The sequence below is a fragment of the Nansenia antarctica genome (genome assembly GCF_963989245.1).
Source record: "Nansenia antarctica genome assembly, chromosome: 12".
NCBI classification, from domain to species: Eukaryota; Metazoa; Chordata; class Actinopteri; order Argentiniformes; family Microstomatidae; genus Nansenia; species Nansenia antarctica.
The window spans coordinates 2,145,274-2,153,987 of NC_137682.1; the positions used below are offsets into that span (position 1 = coordinate 2,145,274).

Sequence of the window (8,714 nt, forward strand, 5' to 3'; positions counted from 1 at the left end):
CACAAACCTCTTAAGCCAGACGGGCTGATAATTGGGCCCAAATTCTGCTTTAATTGTATTATTGATTTTATTATTGATGATTATTAATAAGCTATTACAGAAACTGTAGTGACATTTTCCAAGAGCGAATGTGGCATTTAAAGATGGCGGTTAGAGGTGTACAGTGAACACAAACGATGACGATGTTGTGACGATTTCCATTGACCATTCAATGGTGTGCAGCGTCACACGTCACACGCAGCCTGGCAAAAAGGTTCCGGGTCTCAATTTGGTTCCTGGTATCGAAGGGTAGCTAAAGAAGCGACCCGAACCGACCCAGGCCGACAAATGGAAAAGCGCCAAAGAAGCAGGCCAGCCCGGGCTGACCCGGGTCAGCCCTCTAGTGGAAAAGCCCCAAAACTCTTCAAAAGACAAAGAGTGATTGGTAGTCCTGAATTGTATACATGATTTATTTATTCTTCCACATCAAATGATGGATACCTCAAGTGTTATTCTACAAGATGATGAGATATACAAAACAACAGGCCAATAATTATACAGAAAACAACACGGTTTGCAAAGGTGTGACATTATGTTTGACGGAATGCAACTATCTCCATTAATCGTGGTTTTGTACGTTAATGTTAAAATTACACAAACTCTTGGCGGGCCAACGACGTAGATCATTTTGGGGGGGCCCCACATTGACGTATACATTCTTATTTATATTTTATTTGTTATTCAACTTAAGTATAACTTTAATGCTTCTAGGATGCATGCTGTCAGTGAACAGAGGGATGAGGAGAGGGAGCTGATGAACGTCAGTCAGGGACTAAAACGCAGCAAGCGTCACTTCTTCAAGGCACACATTCAAGGTCCTACTCTCTACTCTCCAGGTCATGTAGGACTTGGTGACAGGAAACTAGTCTTACTGCACCCCTTTTAAATACATTCCCGTCCAATTTAACTGACAGTTGAAGGAACTCAATGAATTGTTGCATGTTTTACTTTGTTACAAGATTCGAGATGGGCATGATGGAATCATTTAAGTGTCAAAGTAAAAAAAGAAAAGTAAAAATATTCACTTTGCAAGGGTGTGATGTTGTCTTTAACTTAACGTGAAGCGATCACAGCACAGAAATGAATATTAGGATCAATGTTCTCACTGTTGAACACTAGGTAAGTGCTAACTCACTGTTGAACACTAGCTAAGTGCTAACTGGGATTCTTGGGAGGATCCGACTGACATCTTCCCATTGAAGATAAGCGGTTGCGGTTAAGATCAGGGGTAGGGTCTTCCCACTTCTACCATAGACAACATGGTACTTACAGGGGAGGTAGGAAAATTAACATCATTCCACTGCCCAAAACTAAGAATGACATGCAGGCAAATACAAGTGAATAATATAATCAAATGAAACACAAAACAACAATAAAACAATAGCTTGTATATAATAGAACATAACAAAATAAGAAAAGGACATTATTATGACATTGACAACATTAATAAAAGTAAAACTTCCACTATGCCACATTTTCTCTTCACATAACACTGAGTACCGTTGAGACTAAAATATCATAGATATACCAACGTACTCTGTTCTACTATGATCTGCATTGGTGGCAGAAGTGTGATTTCTCTCATTGTGGGTTATTCTTTAAAAGCCATCAGTGTTCTAGAATAGCAGGGATAAAAAAAAAAAGGAAAGAAAAATAAAACACTCGGTTCCATATTAGGGTCATTGTTTTGTCATAAGATTAATAACAAAATTATGAATGTGTGCACACTGAGGATTAAAACTGACAACTGGCCACAGTGAAGAGAAAAAAGTTATAAGCAAATTACATCACATACAGTATTTTATGTAAGAGTGCGATGTGCTAGCACATAATGCAGGCAATGCATAACTCCAGCTACTATACAAGCCAGCCTCCTCTCTGCCTGGGGACGTTCCCACAGACCACCTAGAAGCCTTGGATAGTCATAGTCATGTCAGGCACAGTTTCACGTACGCTTCGTAGCTAGTATACTAACTCTAAACTCTTTCTAAAAACCCAGCTGGGACAGCCGCAAACAGAGTAACAATGATTACACTGTTGGTTGATGTTAAATCCTTTGTGTGACCAAAACAAAGGAAATTCATTAAACAAAGACGTTTAGCTCTTAAGCGTTGTGAAAGCAGGGCCCAGGATGACATGTTGACACCACGCAAGCATGACGGCATTTCTGGCGCGGAGAGGAGAGGAGGGAGAACATCTGGCTGAAATCATGTTAGTGTGTGCACAGTATGTTAGATGGAGAGAGGGAGTATATGAATGTGTAAGAGACTGAGAGATGTGTGTGTGTGTGTGTGTGTGTGTGTGTGTGTGTGTGTACCCCATGTCCATTTAAATCCCACTGTTTCCATGCATGATCTTTCCATTCCCACTCATCATCCATCCATCCATCCATCTATCCCCTCCTCCTCCTCCTCCTCTTCGTCCCCTCAGTGTACCAGCTCCAGCTGGCTGGCGGAGAAGGGCAGCACCCCGCTGACGTAGTACGCGATGCCCAGGGAGAGCAGGGCGATGACCACCAGCAGCAGCAGGACCCTCCAGAAGCCCAGGTCCTCCACGAACTCCTGCCAGGTGGTCCTGAAGCTGGACAGGACCCCCTCGCTGTTCTGCAGGTTGGGGTTCAGCAAGGAGTGGCTCTCCATCGCACTGGAGGGAGGGAGGGAAGGAGGGAGAGGGGGAGAGAAGAAGAAGAGGAAATTGTTGAAAGTCCTCACACAGTGTCCTCTGTTAGGATACATATTTTTCAATGGTTTTATTGTTCATTTCTCCTAGCACCAGTTAGTTAGATATCTTATCAGTTTTCCTGTTTTAATAGGCACGTTATCAGTATGGTACCCTACACAAGACCAATTATAAGGTATTAGGGAGTTACTGTCTGTCTGTCTGGGACTGTTCTGTTTGGCCTTGACACCAGGTGCAGCAGAATACTCCCTTCTCAGCTCTCACGTCAAACACAAGACAACACTCAATTCATAGTTATAGCTCATTATAATCAAGGCCATTAGGTATTACATCATAGTGGCCAAAAGGGGGAAGGACTAAACTATATAATATCATGTAAAATCTGAAGAGAACAATCTTCCTCCAGAGACCACCTCAGGAGTTAGGTCCAACTCCTTAATTTTCAATAAATATACCAAGTGTGCATTAGAGAACTTCTCTCCTCTTTCTTGGGGCAGTCGACAAAAGAACCGGATTGATTTTATTCTAACACCTCACACAGTCCTCACTCTATTGAATCCCTTCTTCCCTCTCTTACTTGTCCTCCTCACCCCCACTGACTCTCCCTCCTCACCCCTCTCCCCTCTCACTTCCCGGTCTTCTAACATGGTCACCAGATTAGTCCCGTCCCCCTCACCTCTCGCTCTCGGCCATCTGCATGGTCTCCAGTTTGGAATGCGCTCCTCTGTTGAAGCCCTTCACCTCCTGCTCCTCCAGGCCCTCCAGCAGACGGATGGCGTCCTTGTTGACCCCGCGACGCTTGGCCAGAACCAGAGGGGTCGATCCGTTGTGGTTACTGGGGAGACAGAAAAATATAATACAACAACACATGAGGACAGTGGTGGACTCAGGCTGTTTGAAGGGCAGGGGGGGCGAAAAAGAAAAAAAGGGCACCTACTGCACAACATGGGACCCCATCAGTGCACATGGTCAAGTTTAGACCATTGGAGGGGCACCAGTAGGGCACGTCCTCTAATTTTCGCCACTCAAAAGGGCTAGTAGTATCCTGAATTTATTGTGTGATGATGACCAACGGTAATGTAACACTTATGCCAGGATGAAAGTCAATGCAGGTAATTTAATTTAATTTAATTTAATTTAATTTAATTTAGCCATTTAGCAGACGCTTTTATCCAAAGCGACTTACAATTACGAATTACAGGGACATTCCCCCTGGAGTAACTGAGGGCTAAGTGCCTTACCCAAGGGCACACTAGTAGTGGTGTGGTTTCAGGCGGGATTTGAACTCACAACCTTCCGATCCCAAGTCCAACTCACTATCCACTAGACCACCACTACACCCCTGCAGGTATGTGATTTATTTTCTACCTGGGTAGTGCTGCAGGCATATCTTTAAATCCACCATGTTGGCAATTGGGGCAGTAGTTTGTTTTAGCTGCAGGTTCTATCATACTTGCAAGTGAAAAACTTTAATGGTCCAAATGTTAAAAACCGACTTTGACCCTCTGGAACGATGAATACATTATTCTGTCCCATCCCTAATTCAGACGTTGCCCATAACCTTCATACCAGGTGCTGAACATGTTCTACCAGTCGGTGGTGGCCTGTGCAGCGCTGTACGTGGTGATGTGCTGAACAAGCTTAGTAGGAACGCTGGTTCTGTCCTCTGTGTCACTCTGGACACGGTAGAGGAGGTGGCCAATAGGAGGATGAGAACCAAACTTCGTCGTGGACACGCCCTCCCCCATCCCCTACACGACACTGTGGCAGAGCAGAGAAGCTCCTTGAGCAACAGACTATTACAACCACGCTGCACTTAAGAGCGCTATAGGAGATCTGTTCTGCCTGCCGCAGTAAGACTATACAACTCCTCCTCTGACTGGCTCGATCGGGTGATCAGAGTCAGGCACTGGTACGGGGAATTTTTTATTTGGACAACAAGGTGTCTACCTCAGCCTGACAGCGCCCCCCCTCTTCCTCTCCCTCAAACCCAGACCCATCCCCTCTTACAACAAGTCTATAATCAGCCCCCTCTTCCTTTCACAGCAGCAAGTCTTATCTCCAGCCAGCCCAGACCATCCTCTCTCACCAGATGTCTATCTTGAGCCCATTGGACACCAGGAACTGGATGGTGTCGACGTGACCGCACAGGTGCAGCGCCGTGTTGCCCTGGTAGTCCGTGGCCAGCAGGTCCGCCCCGAACTTGTGCAGGAAGCGGCAGATGTCCACGTTCCCCCGGGCGGCCGCTAGGTGCAGGCCCGTGCGCCCCCTGTTGTCCCTGATGTTGGGGTCACAGCCTGTCTCCAGGAGGCGCTTGCCGAAGGGGAGATCTCCGTCGATGCAGGCCTGCAGCAGGGGGACACTGGTCTGCGATGAGTCGTTGATGAAGACATAGGACATGTCCGAGTGGGTGTCGGAAAACTCCAGCTTACCTGCGATATGTAGGAGGAGATGGGAGAGGATGGGAGAAATCAGATGGAAATATAGAAAGCAGGGAGAGGAGGGAAAGGGAGATGGGGGAGTAACAGACAAGGAAAGGGAGATGGACAGAGTGAGTGATTGAGGGGAAGAGAGAGAGTGTAGAGACAGGGAGGGGAGGATGTTGGTTAATTAAGAACATAGTTAGTAGGCTAAACTTCAATATAATTATTATAAGACAACCCTTGGCTTGGAGAAAGTTCATTGGTCAAAACAGTTAGCTAACATTAGCTGCCATGTCTCCCAGAGAGTAAGCTAGCTGACACCAACAGCTAGTCACCAGTATTGACAGAGCTTGTGAACTCTGCAGCTACATTACATCATCTAGCCAAGGAGGCACAGCCAGCTGCTAGCTGACAGTCATCGTCATGAAGACACGTTAGCAGCTCGCCATCTAACTAACTAACTTCCAAAGATAGCCAACAGTTTCTACCCATGGACCATCAGAACACTGAACAATAGACATAAGACGAGATGTTCATAAATGTTTATCTTCAGGGGGAAAAGTGCAATAGAAATGTGCAATAACTCTATTCTAACTAAGTGCCTATTTATACATTTATACATTTTTACAGTATTATTATAGTATTATGACACCACTGACCTCATGTCTCTTAGCTTGTTTTATAGCATTTTCGCTTTTTAATTGTCTAGTGTGTAATATCTGTTTGTGATATGTTATATGTGTATATGTTTGTGAATATGTGAATATGTTTTCTGTTTTTGCACCTTCAGAAGAACCACTACAATGTCATTGTATAAGGCAACTGTACAAGGACAATAAAGTCTATTCTATTCTATTCTACACTGTTGTAAAATGACGATAGTTTAAGTGGATGACAAACCTTTGTGCAGGACTCAGGAGTCTCTCCATGATAGCAACAAACATGGCTAGCTAGCTACTGCCTAACGGTACGCTAACGCACTTAGCTAGTAATAAGCGGATAATATCGTTTATCAAACATTTACAACATATCAAATAGACAGAGAACATCACCAGACACGTGTTTAGTGTGGTAGAGGTGTTAGTCACCTGTTGATGTTCCCCGATCAGACGAGAAATGATAATCCGCGGTGCTGTGGTGCAGAGATGATGTTGGATGTAGCTTAGCTTAGTTTAGCAGCTGGACGTCCAGGCTTGACGTCATGACAACCGGTTGCGCATGCGCACATGCGCGTTCTTCAGTTTTGCTGTTGTGGCTGCGTCGCTCACTGGTCGTATTTAATAATAATAATAATAATAATATAATAACTTTATTTGTGTAGCGCTTTTCCTGCAAACGTTGCAGCTCAAAGTGCTTTAATCATTATATAATCTTAATTTAATTATTTTGTAACTTAGCAATATTAAAAGGATGGGGTTTTTATCATCTTAATTTAATTATTTAGTCATTTAAAGGCAATATTAAAAAGATGGGTTTTTAGTCTTGACTTGAACATATTAACGATTCCGACCTAACCTCTAACAGATATCATTATTTTGTGTTAAAAAATGATTTGAGTTGTAATAGCCTATGTTTTTTTGGAAAAGTATATGAGTATATGAATGAATAAACATCATATGGTCCCTTTCCCATTCCCTTTCACGGTTAACGAATGTGGTGAAATGTTGAAAGGTTTGTCAAATATTGAAACATTGTTAAAAGCAAAAAGTTACATTAAGTTTTTGCCTGTTGGGATGCTCCACAACATTTCCCCTAAATAGTCTAAAGTAAACAATGTCAAGAAATGACCTCATTGGACAAAAAAGAAAAGAGACAAAAGTACACTGGTATCTACGGAAGCGCATTGCGTTAATTTTAAATAGACTAATTACGAGATACGTGTCTCCTAATTAGGAGATCCTATCGTAATTAGTCTATATTAGTCTATATTTTTGGGGTGAACGCAATGCGCTTCCGTAGGTATCAGTTTATTTAGCTAAAGTTTGAAACCTAAAACTACTGATTGTCTGGTTTAATGAGGCAAGAAATTGATTGATGTTATATGAATGATAACCACACAGTCAACACTAGGCAAATACATGGAGGTAAGAACTTTCATAGTGTACCTGGAGCCCCCTTCTAATGGAATATCTGGACTTGTTGATGCAAAATGTTCCCAATAACTCCCAAAATGTAACAGCAGCACGTGAACATGTTACTCCTTTCTCCTATCGAAAGTAATAATATGTCTGTCTTTCAAGAGGAAGAAAACAACAAGATCAGTTATCACCTAAATGTTACTTTAATCTTGTCTTTAAAAGCGCACAGCAATGTGTAAGTATTGGTAAAGTATTCTGTATCTTTCCCTCTTCAGGAAGTAACTGTCTACAACAACTAAGTTCATCTTGTCATTGGTCCATCATAGAATGTCACTTTTCACATACAACCATTCTTAACTAGTTAGTTTAAATTCTTTATTTCATAGTCTGAACACAAAAATACACTTTTCAGACAGGACCAGTCTAGGGTATCCTCTTTGAGGAAAGTGTTGCACAACAGCTTTTTCATCGTAGGCACTTTTTTCTCCAGCAAACACGTAAATATATGGATTTCTGTATTTAAAAATATCAATGTATCTGTTTTTTTCTCTCCCCGATTATTCTGGATGGTGGAATGAAACATCAACGAGGACAATGTCAAAAACAGCAAAAAATAAAAATGTGTTTTTATCCTTTTGTGTTATTAAAAATAATCAGAGATTAATATATTTCCATATATAAAACATCCAAAAAATATTTGTTTTTTTCGTTCTACCATCATCAAATGTACAGACCAGGCCCCCGAAACATTCTGTAAATAACCTCTTAAAACCAGGCGATACAGTGAAGTAAAATAATTACAATCTAGATTACAGACAAGGAAAACACAACAATTGAGGGAAAAAAAAATTAGTCCTATAGAAGGTGTACATAGAGTCACGGCTACCTACGAGAGATGGGACCTATGTGCTTGACATAGTGGTCATAGTGGTTACATGTCACCCGGTACCTACACAATAGGCCTTGCTCCTCTGTAAAATGTAATAGTGTAAATAAGCATGTGAAATGCGTGTAATAAGCATTATGTACAATAATAAACATTCTAACAGAGACACCTAAAGGGTTATTGCTTGTTTTGGCTAAAGGCGGGAGGGAGGGAGGGAGGGGTGCATAGAGGGGGTTTAAAAACCCCTGCTTTGGTCACGACATAAAGAGTAAGGATAAGGATATTGAGAACCTTCAGGTTGCCCTCCATTGCCCGAGCTCTGCTGAAAAGGTCCACGTCGGACTTGACAGGTCTGAAGTTAGAGATATGTCTTCCCTAGACTGCCTTTTTTTATTTATCTCACCCAAAATAGGAATTCACATCAGTGCAATACATTTACATACACATACAGGGGTTCTATAGTTGATCATATGACCTTTCGTTTCTAGTGATTTGTTATGGGATATCATCACCTCATTCTCTATGCAACTCTAAAAAGTGCTGGTTCGCCTTTTCCTTATTTTAATTTGAAAAGTACTGCATTTCAAGTTGAGTCTCAGGGTAGCACCA

The 8,714-nt window shown here is 42.3% G+C and overlaps 2 protein-coding genes across 2 annotated transcripts in view; both read right to left on the reverse strand.

The window, feature by feature from the left end:
• The window catches only part of LOC308168152 (complement factor H-related protein 2-like), a 499,130-nt gene that overhangs the window by 216,719 nt on the left and 273,697 nt on the right, over positions 1-8,714 (reverse strand). The window lies entirely within an intron of this gene.
• On the reverse strand, positions 353-6,322 carry LOC308168355 (ankyrin repeat domain-containing protein 46). Its single transcript, XM_080542915.1, has 4 exons — positions 6,230-6,322; positions 4,808-5,150; positions 3,395-3,553; positions 353-2,682 (listed from the first exon to the last, which is right to left on the reverse strand). The coding sequence occupies exons 2-4, from the start codon at positions 5,116-5,118 to the stop codon at positions 2,466-2,468; spliced, it is 687 nt and encodes a 228-aa protein (XP_080399041.1). The 5' UTR covers positions 5,119-5,150; positions 6,230-6,322; the 3' UTR covers positions 353-2,465.

What these genes read in the sequence shown, in the direction of transcription:
- LOC308168355 (XM_080542915.1), bottom strand. Translation starts at nt 5,118, where the DNA reads ATGTCCTATGTCTTCATCAACGACTCATCGCAGACCAGTGTCCCCCTG. An exon ending in GGGCTCAAGATAGACATCTG is followed by an intron (nt 3,554 to 4,807) that starts GTGAGAGAGGAT and finishes CTGTCTCCCCAG; the next exon opens with TAACCACAACGGATCGACCC. An exon ending in CAGATGGCCGAGAGCGAGAG is followed by an intron (nt 2,683 to 3,394) that starts GTGAGGGGGACG and finishes CCCTCCCTCCAG; the next exon opens with TGCGATGGAGAGCCACTCCT.